Raw genomic sequence first — 27,916 nt, forward strand, 5'->3', positions numbered from 1 at the left:
CACCACCACAATGTCTATTGTGTATTTTTTTCACCTTCAAATTCATCCTACTGGCCGGATTGTCCCCTGGTGTAGACAACAGACTTGCTTACTTAACGTGTGTAGACAAGTACAATGATCGAACAGTGACCAGACCTTGAGGCAGAAGTCCTTGAAACTGCTAGCTGTAGTGTTAGCTACAGTCTGAGATGGTAACTCAATTACTGTACCAATTTCCTCAGGTTGTACCTCGATTAGACATGCAGTAATGTACTTGCAATTCCTAAGCATTCTTGCTTTGCAGCAAACATGAGGACAGCCATCATTTTTAAAGTGCAACTTATTATTTCAATCGTTTTCTCCCTACCTGCACTGTCATGGTCGTCATCAGCAATCATCATCAGTGGCCTGATTTAGTGCCTCTCTGTTCCCTCATACTTTCAATTGATAGAGACCAGATCATTTTATAACATGATATGCTGCTGTTTGCAGGGCTCTTGTTCTGTCCTTTATGTGACATTCAGCAAGGACCTGTATTTGACCATAATCTAACATGCTTTATTGGTCTTGCAGCATCCTGAAGCCCTGTTGCTACTTATAATTTAATTTGTCCTTATTCATGCTTTGCGCTGATTACATTATTATTTCCAGAAAATATCACCATCCTGACCATCCTTGTCTTGTGTTAGATTTTATACATTCACTGTTGTATAATTGATCAGAATAATTTTGTAACGTTGGTGTCCATCCTGGTTTTGGTTTAGGGTTCTGCAAGAGGCAAAAGCTCCAAACCTCTAGATCTGGGTGCTTTATACTTTTCTATGTTTGCCACGCATCTACGAGTTGCTTTGAGCAGAGGGCTCAGTAGTGTGTGTTAAAAAAAAAAAAAAAAAAAAAAAACGCTGACTCAATCCGCAGCCCCCAATAGCTGGGCTGCTTGTGGAATTTGGAGCTGAGGTGCAATGTTCGGGAGCACAGCAGCTGTTTGGAAGGGGCCAGATCGACCTTTGTCCACCAATACCCCACTCAGCCCTCCTTCTCATTATGTGTATCTGTCTGTCTGTCCTGTCTGCCTCTACCCTCATTGTGATGGTCAATCAGCTTTCATTCATTTGAGCATTCTTTAAATGCTGCATTCCAGCTATTGCTGATTTGTTATAATAGAGCATCTTCACTTGCTCGCCTGTTTTAGATTCGTTCTCATGTCTATTTCCTGTGTGTCATCTCCTCTGTCCCTCCCACACTGCTGTATCCCAGCTTTGCCATAGTCCACTTAGACTGCAGTGTCCTGACAGCGCAGAGTGGAGCTGCATTACTAAAAGAGCTCTTGTGCTGCATTCATGCACACACAGTGTGATCCTTTTTCTAACATTGTCATAGTCGTAAAGGGACCTTGATGCTGAATGAACAAGAAAGACCCATTAGTTGAGGACCGCACACAATCTTCATTCTAACACTACTGATGCTGTCAGAGTTTGCATGAGGCAACTGCTCAATCCTCAAATGGCAGTTTACATGTACTACATATCAGTAGGATCATCACATTAAATTCATATGCCTTCTTAAAATAATACATGCCTTTAGAATACATTTTAACGTGGCAAAAAAATTCTCCAGAAAGAAATTACAATTACTGTATGCAGTGGAACCTCCTAGGTCCAACATGAGCCATCCCGGAAGCTGGTCAACTCCCCCCTTTTTTTTTTTTTTTTTTTGTATTTACAATCGTTCCAATAGAAAATAATGGAAATGGAATTAATCCATTCTGTGGTAAAAGATGCATAGTAAACAAAGAAACAATAAAAGCGTCAAAGACAAAACGACACACAAATATGCTTTTGATTTTACCTCTGAAAATGTTCCACTTATTTTTGGTTGAATTGTGATTTATAGGACTTCAATCTAAGTGTAATTTGGAAACATTTAAACTATCCGATTGATTGTTTGAAAATTAAGAAAAAAATACATTTGTTCAAATGGAAGACAAAGGGTAATAAAATTGTCCCGGGCACACTGTCGTTCCCAAGTATGCTATTTAACACTAAAGTGTCTCAGCCAGTTGGACAATGCTGTTCATGGGAACAAGTCACACATTCACTCGTGAGCAGGATTCCTCCTCTTGCATACATTCAGAAAAAGTTACCTCTTTGAGGTAAGGTAAGGGAATTCAAATTTAAATAATAAAAATAAATTTATTTTAATTTAAATTAAGGTAATCACACAAGATTTGTTTTCCCTGTGTGAGGGACTTTTACCCCCTGAGAAACCACAAAATACAAGAACCCTGTCATTCTTTTATGACTCGTCTCTTGGTGAGGGATATCCTGTTGGTGCTGTGATTGCCATCTCAATTGTCTTCCATTGAGCTGCCTCTGTTGTTCACTTATACAGTATATAGCGAGAGGACCTCAACACTGCCTCATCTGAAGGTCATAATCCAGACATAACAGTTTAACACTGAATTGTTTAGCCTTTAGTCATGTCATATTCAATAGCCACTAGTCATTTAAATACGTTCTCCACCTGTCTTACTCATACAGTGGAACTTCGTTTGCAAACCGAAGCAATGTTTCACATTTAACTAAATTGGAATGGATTAATCTGTTTGAACCCCAGAACAAAGTTAACCTTCTTTTTTTTCCAGTGTGTAGTTAAATATAAACAGAGTACAATATACAAATAAGTAGGACTTGGTGATCCATCCATCCATTTTCATCCGCTTATCCGGGATCAGGTCGCAGTGGCAGCAGATTAAGTAGGGAAGCCTAGACTTCCCTCTCCCTAGCCACTTCGTCCCCACCTCTTCTGGGGGGATCCAGAGGCGTTCCCAGGCCAGCTGAGCGACAGTCCCTCCAGCGTGCCCTGGGTTTGTCCCTGGGGCCTCCTCCCAGACTTTGCGAAATGGCCTTTAAAATGAAATCTACATTTTTTTCCCCTTGTTGTTTCCCCAAAATCTGATTTCCGATTTTTCTCGATTTTCCCCCTTCAATAAAGTGAAAAGGCACATAAAACCAGATCACACCCATGCAAGGAGACATTCAGAGTGAAAAAGGTGCGCAGAGAGTGGAATATAATTAGGCTTCCGAATAACACTTCTTAAGAAATATCAGCAGTTAATGATTGTAGTAAATTAGTCCAACATTGCGGAACTGACCCAGTGGGAACGCCATCACCTGACATTGTAGTAGGGAAATTACAACAATTAACAACATTATCCTACTCCTACCAAAAGAATACCAGTGGGCATATTGGTAACTGTTGCTTTGTCTTTCAAAATGTCTTTCTGCTGTCCTGTCCAAAGTTTTGTGAGGAGAATAGGCTTAAACACACACATTTCACTATTGGCCGTTCCACCCCCATTGCTAGCGAAGAGTTGTTTTGTACGCTGTGTAGTGCTTTTCACCGCTGTTTTCCTCTGCATTTCACAGACATTCTGCTGTTGTCTGTCACCATAGTCACTTGTCTCTTACCTTGTGTCCAGCCTGGTCTCCCTAACACAACATTACTATCAGTTTATTTACCATGTGGAACAGGGCCACCTGAACGATCTAGGTAAAACAAGAATTACGTACACTGTGTTAACATAGAAAATAAGTTAATGCAGCTGGCCCACTGGCTATATCTACTCTATACCCACATAGCCGGGATGCTTCATTCTCAGGAGAGGCGTTTTTGCATTATAATTAGCAATTGATTGGCTTTATTTAGAACATCAAAGCAAAAAAAAAAAAGCAAGAATAAAATAAGTAAACCAAACCAAACCAGTAAAAATGAAGTTTAAATAAAGGCAATGCGGACACACTTTCCACATGCTCGAACGGAGGAAGGAGGAAGTATAAATGTAAAATACTAATCAGAAACTCACACTTGGCAATCTGTGGATCACAACTAAAGTTTAACTAATTTGAGTACTCCATGCCGTGCTCCAGCATGGTGCACTTTCCTGGAAGAGGTGGACTTGAGTATAGCATGCTTGCTTATCCACAAGCAAAATGGAAATGTCTTGTATAATTTATCTATGCAACTGTCCCTCCAATTAGTTTGAGAACTTCAACTTTGCAGAATGCAAATAAACAGTGACTCAAAAAATGCAACCAAGTTAGTGTTATCATTTGCCTTCACAAAACATTGTGGAAAGTTTCCTCATTGTATCTGTCACACAATTAATATACTAGCCCTGACTTTTGAACTGTACTGCAGTTGTGTAATCCTCTAACAACCAACAAATCTGAATGAAAATTTAACACTTGATTTATGACATTTATGTGCTGCGCCTACATTTATCAAACTGTGTTGACATTATGGAACTATTTTTATCCTCTCTGAATATGCAAAAAACACTGCTGTCCATTGGGTGGGTAGCAGCAAACTCATTTTTTACCGACCTAAAGTTGACCATGCTTGAGTTTTGGAACATGAACTGAGACACCTTTACGGGAACATGACTGTGGCCTGCCTCTTTCATGTCTTACCATGTGAGGCATGCAGTTGCATTATAAAATGAGAAGACACAGGTGTGGTAGTAGAGCCTGTTGGGTGAAAGTTGGTGTGCTATCTTGGCATCTACCTGCCGGGATTGACGAGTTGAGCGTGCAGTTTGAGTCTGTTGAGAGGCAGTGTCTACACATTCACCTCGATGGCCCACGTCCTCGTCAAATCACGGATCACACTGTATCTTCCCACGCAGACTTCTACTTATCTGTGAGGTCACTCGTCTCCTGCCTGTTATCTCGGCCTCTGCCTGCTACTGTGCCAGAAGCTTGTTTGTTGTCACAGCTTAAAGTAGTGCATCCATCCTAAATGGATCACACTTGAGTTTTACCCAGGCATGCTCACGCTGATTGGTTTTCCTATTAAGTGAATAATCTTAATTTTGTCTATATATATATATGTTAATTAATTAAAAAGATAAGGGAGTTTTATACTGATTTCTTTGCATTTATACAAAATTCCATGTCCACATGACATGCTATATAGTACAACATTTAAATTTGACAAATCAATACTGCACACCCTTGTTTTGAGTGTTTAAATTGTCAGCCAAGCATGCAGAATGAAACCAAATTTAGCATGTGAAATTCAAGCATGGTCAATAAATGAAAAAATAGACAACACAAAGTATTAATGCAACATTCTGTGTTGTTGCAACTACAAACACTATTAAAGAATATCCATCCATCCATTTTCTATACCGCTTATTCTGTTCAGGGTCGTGGGGAGCTCGAGGCAATTCCAGGTGACTTTTCCCGCGTATCACATGAACGGGATGAGCGTTTTGACAGAGGCACAGGTGTCTCTCGCCCTCCCCCAAAACAAACAAAACAAAGTTAGTGTAGTCTCTCTATGTAGCCCGTACTAGTCTGTGGCCTGTTGGTTGATGACCCTTGATCTAAAAGACTAATATTTTGCTGTTAAATGTGTTTTCCTAACTATTAGGTTAACAATGGTACATCCTTTAAATCAGGGGTCACCTACATGGTACCTGGGAACTCCAGGGCGCCTCCAAGAAACATGACTAAAAATATCTCACCATAGTGCTGGGCTATTATGGCCTAAATTTGATGTCATGATTTTTTTGCCCCCTAATTTCCATATTCGATTTATAAATGTATAAAACTGGACCAGACCAGGTTTGTTTACATTATAAAGCAGGTTTATTTCACAATTATAAACATGGCAAAGAAATATATTCAACTTTTTATTTTATTTTTTATATAAAATTGCATTTATGGCTATGACTACAGAGCTGTCAACCCAAAGAAATTGTTACTTTCATAACAATTTGTCTGATTTTTCCATATTTTATACATTTCAAGAACATTACAACAGGACAATTTTTACAGTATATTATGTAATAAGATAAAATAATTCTGCATACTGTTCAATTGCATGACATATTCATCACTCTATTAGCGTAATGGTTAATAAATCATGGCATTAATAATTGTTAGTTTAAAGCATTTCTTAGAGTTTGGCTCAGTTGTAGGTGTTCATCACTTAACCTTTTAGGTGGGATCAATGCACCTAAACAAATGAATAAAATGTGGTGATCTCTAAATAAAGTGAATTAACAAAAGAAATACAAGACCGATTCTTGAGAATGACACATTGAGCAAATGCAACTGTTCGGAAGCAGTAGCTCAGACAGCAACAGTGGCTCACTGTGATACTATTTGCGTGATCTAATTTTTTGTTTTTTTTTAAACTTAGGGGTTGTTGCATTTTTTTTCCCTGGCACGTTTGTTTACAAGTCCTGAAATCCCAAACTGACACATTTCCTCTTGAAAGTGTAATTAGTAGCCAAACTTAATTGCGCAAATGTCTTGTAACAAAGAAAATGACTGGAGTGGCAATTAACAACTCCACCTATTTTAGAGGATCCTGCCCATTTTCATTTTGATTGCACAATCAGTTCATTGATTATTTTTAGCACGTCTCTTAGACTGTTCATTGAAAATATTCTCATGCTATACATGTATAGTAAACAGTACTTACCCTTGGTTTTCTACCCAAGGTTGTCGGCGCTTGTTTTATTAAAACAAAGGATGGCTCCTGTGTTGAATGTATGGTTCGTCTTTTGTCTTAAAAAAAAAAGTGAATGGAAGTAGTGTAGTGTAGACGTACTTATTTTGATCGACATTTCTGGCGGCCAATTTAGATACTATTATGTGTTCTTCGCTTATTAACCTACAATTTTATTTAGGGTAAAATATGGTACTCTGTAAAACCATTCAGTACGCTCTGCATAGAACTATACATCCTTTTGTGCCGCGGTTTTTCGGTTTTCAATTCACTTTGCATTGACGCTGTGTGTGTGTGTGTGTATTTGTGTTGCGTGTTCACCAACTCACAGTTGTAATTGTGTTCGGCTTCAAAGTTCAGCTCACAGATGGTGTAAAACCATGAGCGTAAGCGGAGGATTTGAGAGACAAAAATGTGAAGAAGCACCATATTGATTCTAATCTCCGGTGTGGAGTAATTTCGGTTTAGCCGTTGATTACGAGGGGAGTGAAAACTGTTGACAGACATTTTACTGTCTGCAAGCTTTGCTTGAAAAATGTCAGTTTTTAAGGAAACGCAAGCAATATGACCAAGCTTCTTCTGTGTTCGTATTATATATAACGATTAATCGACAACTAATTGAGTATAAAATTTTGACAATTGATTAATAAACCTCGTTTTACTCAAAATTGTCCAAATCTTCAGAATGTCTGCCTCTCAACAGTAAATATTAATAATTATAGTATTATAATAATAAAGCAGACTGATTATCTTTGTGTTTCATCAAAATAAGGTATTTGCAAACATCTTTTACATTGGAAATTCCAATCTTCTGAAATTCTACGGACCAAACCAGTAACTGAATCCTAATCCGTTTGTTTGTGCATTTTCTGCCCTGTCAGTTTGAAATAATGTCATGTATTTGAATAAAGGGATGGAAATGTTAAAAACGTTTTAAAAATCCGATTCATCGTTTAATCAAAAACAATCGACAGATTAATCGGAAAATAATTGTTAGTTGTCACCCTAGTTTGTACCCTGTTATAACCTTTGCTAGAGACACGACAGTCCCGAGACTCTTAAAAACTAAAACCAGTGAAAGAAACAACAAGTGTCAGTTGAGAATACTTTTGAACACGCCTACCGTGCCATTTAAGATAAACGTAGGAAAATGACCCGAGCAGTGCGAACATTTATTGCTAAAGATTTGCAGCGCTTTTCTGTTGTTGAAGATGTGTTAATGAAAACTCTTGAGCCACGTTATGTTGGGCCCTGCTGTACACACTTAAGTGACATTTTAACCTTTGACTATACAAGTGTAACCGTTGGATTAAGTGTAGGTCGATTGGTCATGCTTGCAGAGCGGGGATCAACCCATGCTTAATCCCACTGTTACACAAGTAATGTTTTTTGTTTATATTTTTGTTTGTTTTTGTTATAGATATTTGCTTACTTAATTACTGTTGTATTGTCACATGTAAATAGTCAACGGAGAAGAAGCAGTTTAGCCCTCAAAGGAATTCTTTAAATAATGGTTAACGACAAATAAATTACATTTAGTACGGTACCGATTTCCTTTTTTTATGCACTGACAAGCAAAATAAAGAGATAATTTTGAGAGAGAAACAAGGTATTTTATACCAAAAACCCCAAAACCGATGTATTACTGTCGATTACCTCTACCATCCCAGTGTGTGCAGAGAAGTGGTTGCCGTTAGACAGCAAAAATGCTTGTTTCATTGTGTTTGCGCTGTCATTGCATTGTACTTAATACACAAGATCAACTCTTTGATATGAATGCTAGGTTAATCACATCCTGCATGATCTAGACCAGTGATTCTCAGTGGAGTACTAGTACCACCAGAGGAGCATGGGCTCCTTCTAGTGCTATGCAAAGAATCTCTGCCCAAGTACAGTTCAGTTGTATTTAACTTTTTAGTACATATTTTTATTTAACTTATGTGCAATACCTTTAAATTGAGTATTATTTAATTAAAGGTTCCCCCCCCTATATTTACCATAAGTGTCGTGTTAGTGGTCAAATTGGGTATGTTACAGTGGCTTACAATAATATTTTATAGTAGGGATGTCCCGAGCCAACTTTTTCACTTCCAATCCGATATCGCAGTAATAATAAATAAATAGTTTACTTATTTTGGAGTATGGAATGTTAGAAAAGGCTTGATCAATTAATATTACGAAAAGAACAACAATAATCAGCAATAGTCTGTATGAGGAAAAACTGATCTATTTATTATTAACCAATGGGTTAGATGAAGTAACTTTTTAAAATAGGAATGTACTACAATTGAATAAAATAAACAAATTATAGTAGAAACCTTGAAAAAATAACCTCAATATAACCAGTAATAAAAAAAGATATATTTAAATTGCAACATAGCAGCTGCTTAACTCAAACATAAGCATATTCTACAATTTAATAGATTAAATAAAAAACGTACTTGGAAAACCATTAAAAATAACCTCAATAATTAATAAATATGAATTATACTTTTAAAAGTGGAAAATAACAAAGTTCAATTCAGTTATTTTTTCAGTTATATGCTGGGAACAGCATTTGGTTTCTCCACGTGTGGTAATACACTTTTGAACTTGTTGATGCAACTGGGGTTTAGTTTTATTGACAATATCTTGGCAGAAAGGAAATTAGGACTATGTATTGTGTTGAGGCTCGAGGTGATTTATTGGGGTTGCTGTTTCTCCTGTGCACGTCTTGACCTCTGAGGGGCACTGTGGTACACTCATTAAGATACACACTTGCAGTAACAAAAAAAGTAGAACAAGTCACGATCGAACATTGTTAATATAACTGTTTTTACACATAGTTTGAAGAATATATGCCAGAGAGTCGGGGTGGGGTAAAAAAAAAAAACAAAAAACAATTTAGCAATGAATTGCAATTTTTCATCCTGCAAATTCAATATCGATTGAGCAAAGCTGCTGAATCGATTTACCACCTGGCCACTGTGAGGCGCTGTGCATGTAGTTTGCGTTGTATGGCCGGAAGCTGAACACAATGTCTATTCAAGCAAACAGGAGTGGCAGCAAGTAGTGTGAAGCGAGCGACTTCTACTTTTAAATCTTTTTGGTGTCATTTTGAATTCCCCTGTAAATCTGGAACACAGAAATCGACAAAAGACAATCCAATGAGGCATGAATGCCTGAAGTCGGCGTCCCGGAATTCTACACTGAGTTAAGGTTTTGAAGTCATTGAAGTTGACAGAAAGTGCGACTGACCCCTGTGTACGTAACTATCACTTCCAACTTGTTGACAGACTCACTAAATGCATTGGGTTTGACGAATAAAGTACCGGTACCGGGTTGTCTCACAATGGCGCAAACATGCTACTTAATTAGTATGACTTAAATACCCTGCAAATAATAATAGTTACCCTAATAAGTAAATAAATATTGTTCATGTATATAGTACATGCATTTTAGTTTTTCAATACAGAGCTGTCATTATGTTTTAAGTTTTGTACTCCATATGAACAAATAAGTTATTATTGTACAAGAGGAAATAAACAATTTGTTTACATGCAATTTACATTTTCAGTGTTTATACACAACTGCCATTTTTTTTCACTTGTGTACTCCATGTACAAATAAGTTATGTGCAATTTTTTTATTTTCAGATGTTTTATTACTTAATGTGATGTGTCATGACAAACAGTATCTTTAAATGGCATCAAAAATAAATATTAAAATTTTCAAAATTCACACACAATTGTGTATTTTTACTTCTTACAGGATGATATCCGAACATTTAAAATATCTGATTGAATCGAATTGCAACCCTAAAGAATCGATATTGAATCGAACCGCAATCTAAAGAAAGAAAATGGAATCCAATCGTGAGGGCGGGTCCGGGGATTGAACCCCAGACCTCAGAACTGTGATGCAGACGCTCTAACCAGTCGTCCACCGTGTCGCCTGGCTTCAATTTATTTTTGCAAAATTGCTAAGCATTTTGGAACCAGAACTGTGCTGTGTTTGGACTTCGTAAACATAAGCTTTCACACACTGCTGGAAGTGCTTTTCAGGGACAGAGTTTGCCCAGTTGTACTCAACATGTTTTGGCAAGGAAAACAAGCCTGTCTGTCTACAACACAAGGCTTTAGGCGTGCCCTTTTATGTTACAATGTCACCCCTACACTGAAAACCATCTCTGATGAGACACTTGGTGATAGAGAGGTTCCAGCCTTTATTATCCAGCCATGAGAAATTTATTTAATGCTGCTGTAATTGATGGTGAACTTTTGGACGCACTTATTGTGAAGTCACAGCTCTGGAAGTAGTTTGGTAAAAAGCAATACACTGACTTGACGGGATTAAACTCTGTTTGGATGTGTAATGCGTTAGGATAAGATATAGTACCACCAGTGAAGTGGATGAGTGTGTGGAACTGTGGATAAATGCCTGCTTTTTGAATGTATAAATGGGCATGGCACCCATTTATACATCGACTCTGTGTTTTCCTTCCACCTTTGTCACACATGAAACAATGTGAAATAATTCCGCTCATGTCTTTTTCTTCGGAGTTTTCCCTTCCGTGCATGACTCTTTGGTTTCAATAGTCCTAAACCATACTTTGCAGCTGACTGTTTGTTGCTCATTGATTGACGCTGCAAACCTGAAGCAATTCCAAATGACTGACAAAATGGTGCCTCTCCAATAAATGAACTGCTCTCAGTACGCTTCTGTGTAAACAGCGCACTTCAGCAGGTTACAGAATCAAACCCCCCCCCCAAAAAAAAGTTCACGTTAATTAATCGCTCATCCCTACGGTGAAGTTGAAGTATTGTTTACATGTATTCTATTATTTGTTTTTCTTTTGTTAAAAAAAAAAAATATATATTTTTTTTCTAAAACATGAAAAATACAGGAACCATGTAAGAGTGCATTGTGTGTACACCTCAATGGGACATGTCAAATGGTTGTTACACATATTTCAGCTAGCTAACCCGTTTTTCAATTTATAAAATGTTCTCATACATTCCTTATTACATTCCTTATTGCATTCCTTATTGTCCACAGCCTCCTGATGGATCATTGATGGTCACTTTGCAAGATGTTCAAGTGCCTCACTTTGAATCGGTTGCGTAGGGATGTCTTCATCACCTTAGACAATTCAAATAATCAATGTATTGTGAGATACAATTTGAGCGACTTCCAACTTTTTCTGATAAAGCACCGCTCCATCGGCGCAGCGTAATGACGCAATTGCAGTAAAGAAATGACGGTGGGCACATAGTAGTTTTCATGATGTCAGATTTTCTCTGGCCCGGAATTTGTCAGAGGTGGTCACCTCCCATTTGTATTGGCAGAAAAAAACAAGAGGATTCCTCTTTAATCTTTTTCCGCAGTATGAATGACCACCTGGTGATGTTATCATAGCATCTCCTTCCCTCTTGGCTCAAAGGTCATAACAAAAGACTTCTGGATGCTCTTATACAAAAGGGTGGATCCATCTATAGTAACGGGTGGCCCCGATGGGACTCAAACCCTTAAATGGTGCATAGTCCTTGCTGGTCTGCACCACTTGAGGCACAGAGTTCTGTAACATAGTAACAACCACCACCCACCATCACCACTTTCCATAAGCCTGGGATTTAAATTGATGTGCCCAGAAGTCTTTTGGAAAGTTGTGATGTAATATCTGTCAGAATGTTGAGACATGATGTTATTTGAACATGGATGGGGATGTATACTGCTGATTGCTGACTTTAATTTGCCCAGTGTTAAAATTGAGTAAGTGCTGTTGGAAGTGAACAGGGTGCCACAGTATTTCTACATTCTTGTACACATACTGTGCCAATTTTTTTTTTTTTTTTTTTTTTTTTGTAAAACCACAGGAGCTTAGGAAAATGTTGTCCAGGTTACCGAGCATTCGTGCTGCATGGTATTCCTGGCTCTTCGGGTCAGGCTTAGATGCTGCCATAATGTCACTTGTTCCCGGGAATGCAGGAGAAAATATTTCTTCTGGCTTCATCCTGTAGACAGAACACTCAGTAGACAGATTTCAGTCTCTGTTTCACCAGAATTGCCACAACCAGAGCAAATCTTGAAGATGTAATAATTTTGGAAGACTCATTTGTGTAATAAAAAAAAAAAAGTTGAGGATTATTATTTCAGAGTACTGTGGGCTTTGACATTTGTATATGCATGGCATGAAGAAGGGGGAGCACACACACCTGTCATGCTCTTTGACGTGACTTGTGTTAAAGCAGCATTGTTGGTTTAAAATCAGAATGACCTAATAGTTGTACTGATGACGACAATAAATATATCCAGTGGAGTAAATTGTCATGTTGACTTTAAAAAAAATAAAATAAAATAAATCATGTTAAAATCACCCTCACCACCTTGGCTGGTATTGTATCATTAGTGTTTACTGTATTATCAGGCTATACAGACATCCAAACCGTCTTGGCATCATCCATATCCTGGAACTCTCCTGATGTTCTCACCTTATCTACATATATTAGGAGGGCGTGTTGACACAGAATTGCATCAATCAACTTGTTTGCACTGTGGGTTGAACACGTTGACTTGAAAGTTCGGAGGGTGTTTTAAAGTACACTTGCCTGAACATAACAGTATATACTTGCATGAAGAGAAGTGTAAAGTTTGACACAGAACTTAATTTCTTCTGCGAAGTTGTTGAAATCAGTTGATGCTTCATGACATTTTTATTTTCTTGTGATCTGATTGCTGGATACAGTGTCGTCATGTGAAAGACTAGATTACATAAAGATTACATATTCGCTGAATTGTGAATAAAAGGTACAGTCGGTGTGAATTCTGAATCTACTCTTATGGCTCTGCTTTAGAAATTGAAGCATAACGGATTAAGGATAGAGTTAGGAAAGCAGATGATTTGGAAAAGAGTAAACTACAGTGTAGAATGGGGAGAGGGTGGAAACTCCACTAAGGAGAACTTGAGCTTGTATGTGGTGATGGGAGCACATACCAATGTGAGAGACAATGGTAGTTCTGGTGTCATTTGCTGTGCAGCCTAGCATTAAATTGTGTTTACTGCTCCAGAGCAAGGTTGTTTGCTCTGTAAGTGATACTCACTTATTTCTGGTGGTTATCAATGATTTAGTGACAAATATTTTACATTGCAAACTGGGTGTCGGGCTGCTGTCTGTACTCTCTGGCTCTGCCTGCGATGATCTCACAGCTGTCATTCACTAGAGAGCGAGACAATCCTTTTAGCTGGATTGGTGGTGCCTTTTACACACATCTGCTGGGAGAACCCCTGGCTGTGGCAAATTGGCCTGCTTCTATTTTCATCTATATTTTAGGCAATTTGCTGAATGTGTTTGGGCTACCAGTACTTGTGCAGTATAGCTGAAAAGAACATGGCATGCAGTCACTCTCCCCTTTAAGAAGTTTATTATTTTTGTTCTTGGTCACCTTCAAATACGTCATGCGGCTCTCTAGCTGAATAACTCTGTTTTTTTTAAATCAGGAAACTATGACAGACCAAACAATTAATTGATATAATGATCACTGGATATGGTGTGGCTGAAAGTTGTAACTTTTCTTTAAGTCATTCGCTGTCTGCTGACTTCGGACTTCGTGGAACTGCAGATAACGCCTAGTTTAGTGTGTGGAACGATGGCACAAGCTCATTTTGGGAGTAGAACATGCGTGAACACAGTATTGAAGTTGTAAGGGCCAGGTTGAATTTACTCAGTTGTTTTTGAGGAATAAGAGGGAAATGAAATGGACAACCTAGCTGACTGTGACCATGTGACCCCACAGGAAAACAGCTGGTATGTACAGTGGGTATGGAAAGTATTGAGACACCCTTAAATTTGTCACTCTTTGTTATATTGCAAATAACAAATAACAAATGATTTTAGCAAATCTAAAATCATTTATTTTTTTCCCACATTAATGTACACACAGCACCCAAATGTTGACAGAAAACAAAACAGAATTGTTGACATTTTTGCAGATATATTAAAAAAGAAAAACTGAAATATCACAGCTATAAGTATTCAGACCCTTTGCTGCAACAATCATATATTTAACTCGGGTGCTGTCCATTTCTTCTGATTAGATGGTTCTACACCTTCATTGGAGTCCAGCTGTGTTTGATTATACTGATTGGACTTGATTAGGAAAGCCACACACCTGTCTATATTAGACCTTACAACTCACAGTGCATGTCAGCAAATTAGAATCATGAGGTCAAAGGAACTGCCTGAAGAGCTCAGACACAGAATTGTGCCAAGGCACAGATCTGGCCAAGGTTACAAAAAACATTCTGCTGCACTTAAAGGTTCCCAAGAGCAGAATGGCCTCCATAATCCTTAAATGGAAGACGTTTGGGACGACCAGAACCCTTCCTAGAGCTGGCCGTCCGGCCAAACTGAGCAACCGGGGGAGAAGAGCCTTGGTGAGAGAGGTAAATAAGAACCCAAAGATCACTGTGACTGAGCTTCATAAATCCAGTCGGGCGATGGGAGAAAGTTCTAGACACATGAAAGCCTGCATGGAGTTTGCTAAAAACACCTTGAAGTACTCCAAGATGGTGAGAAATAAGATTCTCTGATGAGTCCAAGATAGACTCTTTTTGGCCTTAATTCTACGTTGTATGTATGTGTGAGAAAACCAGGCACTGCTCATCACCTGTCCAATACAGTCCCAACACTGAAGTACGGTGGTGACAGCATCATGCTGTGGGGGTGTTTTTCAGCTGAAGGGACAGGACAACTGGTTGCAATCAAAGGAAAGAATAATGCGGCCAAGTACAGGGATATCCTGGACGAAAACCTTCTCCAGAGTGCTCAGGACCTCAGACTAGGCCGAAGGTTCACCTTCCAACAAGACAATGACCCTAAGCACACAGCTAAAATACCGAAGGAGTGGCTTCAGAATAACTCCGTGATTGTATTTGAATTGCCCAGACAGAGCCCTGACTTAAACCCAAATTGAGCATCTCTGGAAAGACCTGAAAATGGCTGTCCATCAATGTTCACTATCCAACCTGACAGACCTAGAGAGGACCTGTAAGGAGGAATGGCAGATGATCCCCAAATCCAGGTGTGAAAAACATGTTGCATCATTCCCAAAAATGGCTGTGTTAGCTCAAAAGGGTGCTTCTACTTAATACTGAATACTTATGGCTGTGTGATATTTCAGTTTTTCTTTTTTAATAAATCTACAAAAATTTCAACAATTCAGTTTTTTTCCCTGTCAATATGGGGTGCTGTGTGTACTTTAATGAGGAAAACAATTAACTTAAATGATTTTAGAAAATGGCTGCAACATAACAAAGAGTGAAAAATTTAAGGTGGTCTGAATACTTTTTGAATTTTAGGGGAAAAAAGAAAATTATTAAATTGGGGATTCCTGCTTGGTTTCCTGCAAATTACAGTAGTGGACAGGAGGACGATGAGCTGAGCTACTCAATGAAATCCTGCCTGTAGCAATAGCTGTATATTAATTATGATCTCCTTCATTTTTATGATGGATGCATAGTTTTTACTCAACATTTTCTTTTTTCTAGGAAAACTAGCTCATGCGTTCTCTCCATTCCAGCAGCCCCGTCACGGTCAGACGAAGGGGAAGGCCATCCCCAGGTTTCTCCCTCTGCTCCTGTCTAATCCTGAAAAGTCACCCTCTCCTTCTCTCTCTTTCCATCTCTCTTTTCCCCCTGTCTCAAAAACTGCATTTTTGTGTCGTTACCTCACTGTGGTTGTAAATAATATCTGTGATGGCTTCCAGATGTCCCTCCATCCCACTGTGGAAGTGGGAATGGGGTTGGAGTGTGGTGTGGTTGTAAGGGTCGGTCACTTACTGTAACTGGCTCAACTGCTGACTTGTTGTACTGGCTCTTTCGTTTGTACTCTGGACTGTCTGGTATCACTTTCTGTTCTGAGTTGAACCTGACTGTTTTTCCATTTCTTCACTCCCCTGTTTGTGCTTCTATTATGTTCTCCCTCTGTTATCCCACAATCATGTTCTGTTATAGCTAGACTTTACACCGATCTCATTGGTTTGATCGGTATCGGCTGATAATTAGTATTTTATGCTGATCAACTTTCATGTCATAGTTCGCCGATCCGATCAATGATGTCATCGGCTCCGCAAAAGACATTTACTCCGTGTCGCTGTTGCATATAAATTCAAAAGCTTGTTTATTTTCAGCCTTGTCACGTGTCTTTTTGCGTAGTAGTGTAACTATCTGACGGCCAATAGTTTTTTTTCAATCTTTTCAGTGAAAAAAAACACGTCGTCGGTCAGTGTGGGACTATTTTGCGGTATCTCAGACAACACGCAAGTTATTTGCAGTCTGTGCACAACTGAAGTACGTCATCTAAATGCTTCAACACAACAAATTTGATCGGGCACCTGATTAATGTACACAAGGAGGAGCATGCCGCGTTCAAGCAACGCAGTGGGGGAAGGAAAAGCCAAACGGACGCAAACTTTGGAAAACACCCGTCCATATAGCCGGGACAGTGAGAAAGTTAGAGTAAGCATGTCATTAGCATTATTTGTTAAAATAATTGAATTGCAATAAAGTAATTTAATTACAGTGTTGGTACCCATTATTTTTGTCATGTTGTAATGTTGATTTGACCTAAACTTATGTCAGTGGCCAATCCTTGAATGCCCCTTAGAGGTCATTGATGGTTTAACTTTTGTCTAAAATGCTAGAGAATAATTTTGAAAATACTCACAATATACACTACACAAGTGTATATACAATAAATTAACAAGTCATGCAAATGGACAGACACATTGCCCCATCTTGTGATCGGTTATCGTTTTTTTAAACTTGCTGATCGGTGATCGGCCCCAAAAATCCTGATCGTGTAAAGCCTTGTTATAGCTTGAGAGTTCCTTAATCTTAGATAAGGAACAGACATTAGTGTCATGTTAGTCCTGACAGTGGAGTTAATTAACCCACTAATTTCTCCCTTCTTCTTCGCTTTGTTTTTTCATCATTTGATGCTGATCTGTGCCAAACATAATACCAAATTATTTAATACTCAAATGCCCACCAGTTAGTTCTTGACACATGACCCTAACACACAATTATACAGTGCTAAACATAAATGAGTACAGCCCAACAGATTTCTTGGAAAACCTTGATTCCTTTCAAAATCAGTTTCCTATGGAATACTCTATTAAAAAAATACTTGCAAATGAGAGTTATTATTGTGTACACACAAACATTATCCATTATCTGAGCCGCTTATCCTGAACTACACCCTGAACTAGTTGCCAGCCAATCGCAGGGCACATATAAACAAACAACCATTCGCACTCACATTTGCACATGCAATTTAGAGTCTTCAATTAACCTACCATGCATGTTTTTGGGATGTGGGAGGAAACCGGAGTGCCCGGAGAAAACCCCCGCAGGCATGGGGAGAACATGCGAACTTCACACAGGCGGAGCCGGGGATTGAACCCCGGTCCTCAGAACTGTGAGGCGGATGCTCTAACCAGTCATCCACTGTGCCGCTGTATAAAACCAATCTAATATTAATAGTAAAAATCTTCATGTGTGTGGGGAAAGCAGAGTTCTCCCGATTCACGACACCGTGAATTGTGACGTAAAACGGAACGTAGCCAATCAAGAAGCAACCTGACTGAGGAACGAGGAAACGGCTGGAAATAAAAACAAACATGTCCCATCCGATGTCAGATTTTGTATAAGTGGAAACCCACGCAGTCAGATTTTGTATAAGTGGAAACCCACGCAGGCACGGGGAGAGCATGCAAACTCCAACCAGGCGGGGCCGGGCATTGAACCCCGGTCCTCAGAACTGTGAGGCAGACGCTCTAACCAGACAGCCAACATTATTTTAAGTATTATATACACACAGTACACGCCAGTGAAAGTCTAGCAAAACTAAATCTTAGATTGAAAAAAATCTGTTTAACAAGCATTCAACCACAGCTGTGTCTAATCATCATCAAAATAACAAAAATTGTTTTTCTGTTCACTGAGTATTGGATTAAAGCTTACTTTTTTAAATGGTGCATACTCATTTATGTTGATGCGTTATGATAGGCACACACAACCAAGCAGATTCTTATCTACCCAAGTGGTCTTTTATATAGCAGCTATTCAACGAAGTACTTTACCTTCTGACTCTCTGGTACAATAAACGTGCTGTATGACTTGAAGAATACACTGAGGTTCGTGCGTATGTGTATTTGTTTTCTTAAATAGCGACTGAAATGATGGGTGTGACTCGCCTTACACAACAGAGAACATGGAGGACAAGGCTCGCACACCTAACAGTGCATCTTAAAGGGTGCTGCGAGGGTGCTACCTCAGAGTGACTTCAGATTTGATTGACTTTGAAAGAATTTCCCCTTGAGCTCAGTTATATTTGTGTTAATTTGTTCCAGAGTGTCATTGTCATTAAACCTGTATTATAAAGCTACGCGCATTTAGTCATCATTTTAACATTATCATTTGCCATGCAAGTATTAGCAGATATTAACCAGTCTAATATTAATTGTGAGAGGTAAAAAAAGAGAACAAAGAAAAGTTGCGGCCTGGGTTTAGCCTGCCGACAGTTCAAACTTCTACTACCCACTTTCTTTAGACACACTTGTTAAACAATTTGTAAACCTTAATCACGAATGATGAAAAATCATTGTCATTGCTGACACACCTTACACTGCTCACTAGTATACAAGACATCAACAGTGACTTCACTGTAATGCTAAAACAGAATACAAAACACAACACTCTACGTATAGATCACAAGTGACAAGCAAATGGCAGCTAGCCAATATGTACCTAGCTCAGGGCTTATGATAGTTTGCTTACTTACAGCTGCGATTGGCTGGCAACCAGTTCAGGGTGTACCCCGCCTCCTGCCCGATGACAGCTGGGATAGGCTCCAGCACGCCCGCGACCCTAGTGAGGAGAAGCGGCTCAGAAAATGGATGGATGGATGCTTACTTACAATGCATATTCTACTCTTTCCCCATTCTTCTTCATCTCTTACCACAGTCCTTTTTCAGAAAACCTGTCACTAACAGCCAAAGAAAACAGCAAACGCAAGTGAATCGTGACGCTTGCTGAAATTAGGTCTAGTGAGGTGCCCCTATGGCTTTCGTACTATGCTGTTTATATTCATATATGTTAACATTATAACAATTGGATGTCCAAAATATGTACGACACTTGTAGCATATTTTACCCAAAATTAAGTTTTGAATCATTATATATTGGAGATACTTTGGAAATGATATACAGACCCAGCCCAGCACATAGAGGAGACCCAACAATTCCATACAAGCGCATGTATCAACACAGCGGAGTACTTTCATCATAAAAAAATGTACTGAGATTTGTCTATACATGCGTACATTTTGACCACTCTTATCTGATCTGCCTGCTGCTATGTACATGAAGGAAACATAAGTCATGCTTACATGCCAACTTGAACTAAACCAAGCCAGCAAAATATACTGAACTGCCTCTAAGTGTCCCATTTTAACCAAATAAACACACTTGCCTGAAACTGCACAAAAATGGCCCTTGTGGTGATAAAGCAAGATGGGCCAGATAAGTGCTCTGGATTTTTTGTTTACAGCACGACATAGCTACGTGGATAAGTTTTGCGTCACTCATGTTTTTCCAGTTTCACTGGCTCCTGAGGCCAAACATGCCTGTCTTCTTCACAGTGTAGATTGCAAATGTAGGCATACATACGCATTCTCATTGCATGTCTGCATGTCGATGTCTTTCTCATGTAGACTGCAATACATTAACTACTTGTGACTGACATGTCATCTTTTTCCAATCTCGACTCACCAACTGTCATTGCAAAACCTCCTGAAAACAAAGAGCTTCAGTCATGCTCAGAGCTTGGATTGACACTTCCCCAATCATTGCCAGGGGTTCATGCCACACCTTGTTGTAGCAACTGTTGCTATGTTTGGGTCTACCTGTGTATTTATGAGAGAGTTAAGATGTATGACAAAGCTGGATGACATTTGCTTGTCTTAATGTGAAAAAAGAGCACAGCATGCTCAACTCATAGGCAGGGAAGCAGACACATTGATTGCTGCCTAAATGTGGGTTAGTTCATTGCTCATTGAATACAGGCAATGAGTGTATATGACCTTACCTATGCCCTCATATTTGTAGAACAAATTCCAATAATACATTGCATGCCAGTATAACAGGTTGTTAGCCACTGTGTGTTTCAGTAAAGCACTTGCTGTGCAAATGTTTTTTGTCCTTTTTTATTTATTTATTTTTTAAATAAATTCAAAGCAATTTTTAACATTCGTCTGACTATGGAATTTGTATGAAGAACAGAGAGACAACAGCTCAGCATTCATCTGGTTTTGATGTGGGGAAGTAGATATCGTTGGGTGGATCTCCACATATTTGCATGTGTGCTTTGTTGTGGATAGGAACCTGTGGGCTTCGAGATGAAAGACGCATGTGGTGGAGCTCCTGACTCAGCAGTCAACTACTAATCATGTTATCCTCTTCTTAGCTCTATTCCCTGAAATTCATTGTAATGAAGAATTACACTAAAAGTGAACACTTGTATTCCATCCATTGCTCAAGCACTACTTTGTCAAATCACAGGTGTCAAACTGGTGGCCCGGGGGCCAGATCCGACCCGCCACATCATTTTATGTGGCCCGCGAAAGCAAATCAAAATTGCTCGTTGTGTTCTGGTGTAATACCATTGAGATATTTACAAGCATTTTTTTGTTACCAATCCCACTTTGGAAAGAAATGTAATCGTCGAAAAATACTTTTTTATAGGCATCTGATTTCAAAACTGTTTATTCATCAATGTGTTGTGTATACTGTATGTAATTACAGTATATGAGCTAATCTTTCATTTATATGGGTTCAGAGTTGTAGCGGGCCTCCGAGGGAAGTCATAACTATGATGTGGCCCGTGACAAAAATGAGTTTGACACCCCTGCTTTAGATAAAGAAGCTGGGGCCTCATGTACAAAAGGTGCCTACGCACAAAAACGTGGCGTAGGTTCTTTTTCACAGCAAAGTTCAGATGTATCATGACCGTGGAAATGTGCGGTGCCTCACGCCAACTTCATGGCTGGCATACGCACGTTTCTGCAGCTGTCGGTGCTTTGGCGACACTTAGAGGTGATGCTGGGAAACTGTTATCATAAATCTGCACATCAGAGACACTTGAACAATTGGCACTGAAGAACAATTCATGCAGCAACATTTGATTTCAACAATGTAAAAGAAGCAAGGACTCTGAATTCACTTGTTGACCAGTGTATTAATGAATCACTGACATTTGTGAGGACAGCTATTAATTGATCAAGGTGATCACTTATGCCGCCTATGGCCCTCTCAATCGCTTTCTGTGACTCCAGCACATGCACTGAAAAAAAGGTCATTTGAATTTACTTAATTTGAACATGTACATTGGTTGCACGTGATTAATATGTGTTGAAATGACATAATTATACAATTACAATAATATACAAAGGAAATGTGCTTGGATTTATGCGTACGTATAGATTAATACAGCTGGATATTTTTGTGCTTACGACGTTTTCTGGATTTCAGCGTACGCCATGTTTCAGTAGCAAATCCACACAAGTCTTTATACACGAGGCCCCAGGTGTGTGAGATGTGATGCCTAGTTGTCCTCTTTATAACGCTTTGTATCGATCCGTTGTGGTAAAGCAGGAGCTAAGCCAAAAGGCAAAGCTCTCGATTTACCGGTCGATCTATGTTCCTACCCTCACCTATGGTCACGAGCTGTGGGTGGTGACCGAAAGAACAAGATCCCGGATACAAGCGGCCGAAATGAGTTTCCTCCACAGGGTCTCCGGTCTCTCCCTTAGAGATGGGGTAAGAAGCTCGGTCATCCGGGAGGCTCGCAGAGTAGAGCCGCTGCTCCTTCACATCGAGAGGAGCCAGATGAGGTGGCTGGGGCAGCTGATTCGGATGCCTCCCGGACGCCTCCGTGGTGAGGTGTTCCAGGCACGTCCCACCGGGAGGAGACCCTGGGGATGACCCAGGACTACATCCTTCGGCTGGCGTGGAACGCCTCAGGATCCCCCCGGAAGAGATGGATGAAGTGGATGGGGAGAGGAAAGTCTGGGCGTCCCTGCTAAAGTTACTGCCCCCGCAACCCGACCTCGGATAAGCGGTAGAAAATGGATGAATAACGCTTACGTAAAAATCCCCAGAGGTATCAGGATGACAGCGGAGAAGGAAGCAGCAGTGTCTAAGGTTGTAGCTGAAATTTGTCTTCATGACCTTCCCGATGATGGGAATGAGACAATAAACGTATAACTTGTGTGCTCAATGCTGAATAATTGATGTCTCCTAGCATTTATTGATACGACTGTCCCCAATGACCGATGCCAAAATAGGTTGCCTCCAGGGCCTGAAATGTGCTTTATTTACACTTTGCAGAGGTTTTATTGTTTTTCTTACTAGAATTAAATAAGAAAAAAAAATGCTGTTATAATGGCCCTGCCAATCACCTGACTTGAATCCAATCGAAAACCTATGGAAAGAACTGAAACTCAAAGACCATAAAAGAAGCTCACGGAACCTTCAAGATTTGAAGACTGCTTGTGTAGAGGAATTGGCCAAAATCACACCAGAGCAATGCTTGCAACTAGCTTCTCCATACAAGAGGCATCTTGAACCTGTCATTGCAAACAGAGACTTTTCTATTAAATAAATTATTATTAAATAATTACCAGTTGGCGTGTTCAATACTGTGTCATTTCACCTTATTACACACAACTTAACTAGCAATTTTGCAGGATCTCTGATTTCAACAAATTAGCAACATTCACTATACTTGGCTGTTTACTACTCTTTACCCTACGTACAATATTACTTTAGCCAGAAAGCAAAAATAAATCAGAATTGAAAGAACCATGTTTTGTGTGTGTGTGTGTGTGTGTGTGGCGACTAATTTTAGCTTGATAGATAATGCTAACCAAACACAACAGCTCAATTTTCTAGAATCCTGTTTTTTTTAGGCCACTTTAATTTTATATTATTATTATTATTATTTTTTTTTTTTAGATTTCATTTTCACTGTGTGTTTTAGGTCACCTGCTACAATACTGGATGAGGAAAATGTTTGCATATAAACATTGTTTGAATTAAAGATTTTGGCATGGTTGCATTTATGCTTTCTACATGTTCTGTTTTGTTCAGTTCTGTTCACTAGAATACTGAACACAACTTTAACTGGCTCTAAGAAAATTGAACAACGTGGCCAAGTATTTTTTCCGCTAATACTGACTGTAACAGCTGAGTTACACAGTGTTTAGTTATGTGTGCAGCAGTCATAGCAGCCTGACTATGTCAGCCCCTCATGACTCTGCTAAGAGTGAGCACTTACTGACCTTATGTGTTAGTTTAGTTTTACCAAAGGCGTTCCCCTACTTTCACAGGGTGAAAATGTCATTTTCCGGAACACTAGTGCTTCTATAAAATCATGGCACACACCCACGCAGACACACAAGTGTAGAGGGCGTGGACAAATCTAGTGGTGTTTCACTAAAAACAAACATTATCTACCAGTAGTATCATTTTCCTAATTTGATAAGTACACATCCATATATGGTTTTCTGCTGCTTTTTTGGCTGCAGTGCTATGCCGTTGTAAATATGTTAGTGCTTTGGCCCCATGGTATAAACTAAAATAATGTTCAAAGTTGACATATTGTGGAGAGAACCGACCTGCTGCCTTTAGTCAAATAAGTCGTTATCAAGTAAGTGTATCAATATAACTATTATTATTGGCCTCGTTCAACATCCAGCCTATTATTCAGGTTATGCATGGAATACTGAGATCAAACACACTACGAAGTATTTTAAATTGTTTTTCCAAAGGGAAATGATGACCTTGTGCCTAATGATTGTATCATTCTGTTTTTTAAAAAGAATACTGGCTTCAAAATAACTTTCATTTGGTCACCATTGAGCTGTGTCCTATCTTACTATTATCAGGTTGTCACTAACATTTATTAAAATACAACGTATGCCATTAGTCAAAGGAAAGAATCGTGACATCTTGACAAATTCATTCAAGGTTCATGCACTTCAACCATGTCATGTAAGTAGTGCATTAAATCAAAATGAACTGGCACAAGATTATAACTCTGGCTCTTTTAGGTAATTACTATGAATGAAATCTATTTTCTGATCTATCACTTTATTGTTGTCAATGATATATGGTTTACAAATAGTCTTGTAGAATCCTCCTGAAACATATTTGAATGAACTTGACCTCTCTCCTTTTCTTCCCAACAGCAAAACCCTTTACATCCAAAGTGAAGCAGATGCGGCTGCATAAAGATGACTTTGAAATCCTCAAAGTGATTGGACGAGGAGCTTTTGGAGAGGTAACGTTCTTCTGTATTTTTATTACCCCCCCTCCTCACTCAACGCCATCTTGAAACCGTTTACTACCATACACATTCACAACCTGCAATTGGGGTTTTCCCCCCTTTTGTTGTTTTGTTGAGAAAACAGGTGTCATGGGTCAGTTTGAAGCCTCTCTTTACATGTCAAATCCACTGTGTGGTTTTTGTCTGCTTTGACTGGAGATGTCAAAATCTGAAACATGTTCCTCGGGGCACAAGTTGTTGCAGTATGATCCTTACAATATTTACCAGTAAAACACAATTATGTTGTACCTTAACACCTTAATTACTAAGATATAACAGGCAAACAAGTCTAAAAGTGAACTGCTTTCTGCTGCATTCCAGTAGCAGTGTGTTGTACTAGATGCTTGAGCATGACTCCACTTGCTAAAAGGAAATTTCACATTTCTCCCTTCATAGGATTAAAGTACCAGTGAAACTAACCACTAAATACCACTTTGTTCATTTTGTTCTTCCTTGTATGTATGCATATAAGGAGGTTGGAAGATAGTTGTTAATGGGTTTCAGATGTTAATGTCAAAGCAGGGGAATGTTGTAAGAACAGGTATTGCAGATTTGCAGCTCTCAGCCAGTACCCTTAGATGAAATCAATATTCAGCATAGGGCAGCTTCAATCTGATTGGCGCTCACCTTGTGAAGTTATTTTATTGTTTAATTGATCCATTACACACTTGCCTTGCATTTCCCTCCATATTATCCAAGAAATGATGGCAACACCTTTGTACCAACAAGTCAGTGAGTTCCTTCAAGCAGAGTTTCCCAACTTTTTCAGCTCAAGACTTTTGTTCAGTCCCCTACCACCCAAACTTGCTAAATTATATCACGTGTTACCATGCGTTCAGCATAAACTGTAAATGAGTAGTGATAAAGAACGCACCTCTTTAAAAATAGACATTGAGGAAACCTTCAGGGAATTTAGCAAATAGTGGTTGGTTGATTGGAAGGGGAATAGACACACCTTGTCAGCATGTAGCTACAATACCGACGCAATACAGAGCCTCTGTAGCAAGTGCTAGAATGTCCATGAGTCAGTCATGTGTCTCCTAGTGTGTATTTTTCAGCATTATGTTCAGGGTTATATTGGGACTTGTGAAAAGGTGTTACCTTGTGGTAGCATTCCAATGTCAGTGGTGCCAGGCCCACTTTATGACCAATGTGATTATTCCATTACTGCAACATTTAGTCACCTGACTGAAATGCTTTTTTTGGCTGTGACACCAAAATGATTGAATTTAAGAGCTATCTAGACATGCGGGCAAAAGATTCCAAAAGATGCACACACCTTGCTATTAAAAACTGTTGACTGATGCAATACAGTGGAACCTCGAAGTCCATTCCAGGATGCTAGATGACCCCTGGATTTGTCCCAATTTCTGATAAATTTTCTTCATGGGAAATAATCCTTTCATGAGTAACACTTTTGCCATTAAAAAAAGGTACTGGTACAATTAATTTATTAGTGTAGATAGAATTTTATCACTGTTAATAGTGCAATGTAAAAACAAGAAAACATCCAGTCTTAACTTTAATGACAAAGGCATAATGTATAGGTCAATTGTCTTGCAGATGCTTCTCTTTTAACATTCTTAACATACCGCTCTGAAACCTAAACAACAATAAAAACATTACCCTTGATATCAAGTAAATTGAATAGTGATGCTGGAGTCTTACTGCTTTGAATGAGATGCATGCCTACTAGTTCACATAACTTAGTTTAACCCTTGTTGAGGCTCCTCCTTGTTTTCAAATAATTGTCGCAAAACAGCAACAGATAGCACAGAGATGTTTTCTAAGCATGAAATTTCGTGAGGTCATCAGGTTTCCATTATGATATGATCAAGTTTTGAGTGGTGTCATGTGCAGCAGCGGTTAAAACTGAGTTTTTATGATTTTACGAGGCCTTTTACCCCAAAAAAACTTTTTGGCCAAATGCCCAAATCTTTGGACATGTTCCATAAAATTAAGCACTTAGCTTCGGGGGTGGGGGTGCTCGCTATCTCGCTAGCTAGCCTTGCTAATCACAGTGCAGAGCCGTGAGGCAGACCGACAGAGGGAAGCTTTTCCTGTGTCTGTACAGTCTGAGCGCGCGGGGGGGGGGATTCTTGTTTTGGACGGCTGTTAATATAATTCAGCGGGCTGCCCAAGTAAAGCCTATGTAAGGGAAACACTGTATAGTGACTAAATCACTAAGTTGTCAACACTGACTCTGCTTTGGTTAATTAGCTCCTGTCTGTTTCCAACCACGCTGTTCAGTGAAAGCAATGCATGTCAGCAGGGACTCAGTATTGAAGCCACACAAAAAAATGATTAAAATAAATTGTTCTGACAAATAAAGTTAAAATAATCCATAAAATAGATGAATTGCCCAATCCTAATTTGGTGTAAGGATGTTGTTTTTTTTAGCCTTTAATTTAGCAACTCTCCCCCCCATGGCTTCATCAAACTTATCATGATGATGGGACTCTCTGATTCTGCCTACTTGCTTGAAAAGCGAACTTTTTAGTTGTCATTATAGTGTGCATGCCTGCATCATTCCAGTTGAAAAATGTGAGGTCTCCGTGATCCAAGTTGGAAAAACGTTTAGGTTCTTGCTGCATGAAGCTGTCTAAACACAAAGGCCTTTGTGTTCAAGTCGCTGGAAAAAAGTTTGTCTTTGTGAGCAATGTTGTTGTTTCTTTCCAATTCAAAGTAAGGCGTCTGCATGAACATCCCATTGCTTTTCTTCCAAAAGAGTGCACAGCCAACAGACCCTGAGGAGATTTTCATTCATTTATAAAAAACAAAACATGCAAACCTGCGCATCATTCGGTTCATTAAGTAAACAAACTGCCCTAATGTATACTTTGAATTAATAATTATGGAAAAAAGCTGAACAGATCATGCTGGGGGAGGAGAACAAGAAGAAAGTGGCAAGAGGAGACCAAGGCATTGCCAAGAATAGTGCGCTCTCCCCCTTTCCTCCTCTCTTCTTCCTCCCTTCCTCTACGGAGGGAT

At 39.2% G+C, this 27,916-nt stretch overlaps 1 protein-coding gene across 5 annotated transcripts in view; it reads left to right on the plus strand.

The window, feature by feature from the left end:
* The window catches only part of cdc42bpab (CDC42 binding protein kinase alpha (DMPK-like) b), a 102,973-nt gene that overhangs the window by 15,395 nt on the left and 59,662 nt on the right, over positions 1-27,916 (plus strand). For all 5 annotated transcript variants that reach the window (XM_061754774.1, XM_061754777.1, XM_061754771.1 and 2 more), the window contains exon 2: positions 24,789-24,880. In XM_061754774.1, the coding sequence (XP_061610758.1) occupies positions 24,789-24,880 (92 nt within the window). The remainder of the gene's footprint in view (positions 1-24,788; positions 24,881-27,916) is intronic.

This window comes from Phyllopteryx taeniolatus, chromosome 18, assembly GCF_024500385.1.
Source record: "Phyllopteryx taeniolatus isolate TA_2022b chromosome 18, UOR_Ptae_1.2, whole genome shotgun sequence".
Lineage (NCBI taxonomy): Eukaryota > Metazoa > Chordata > Actinopteri > Syngnathiformes > Syngnathidae > Phyllopteryx > Phyllopteryx taeniolatus.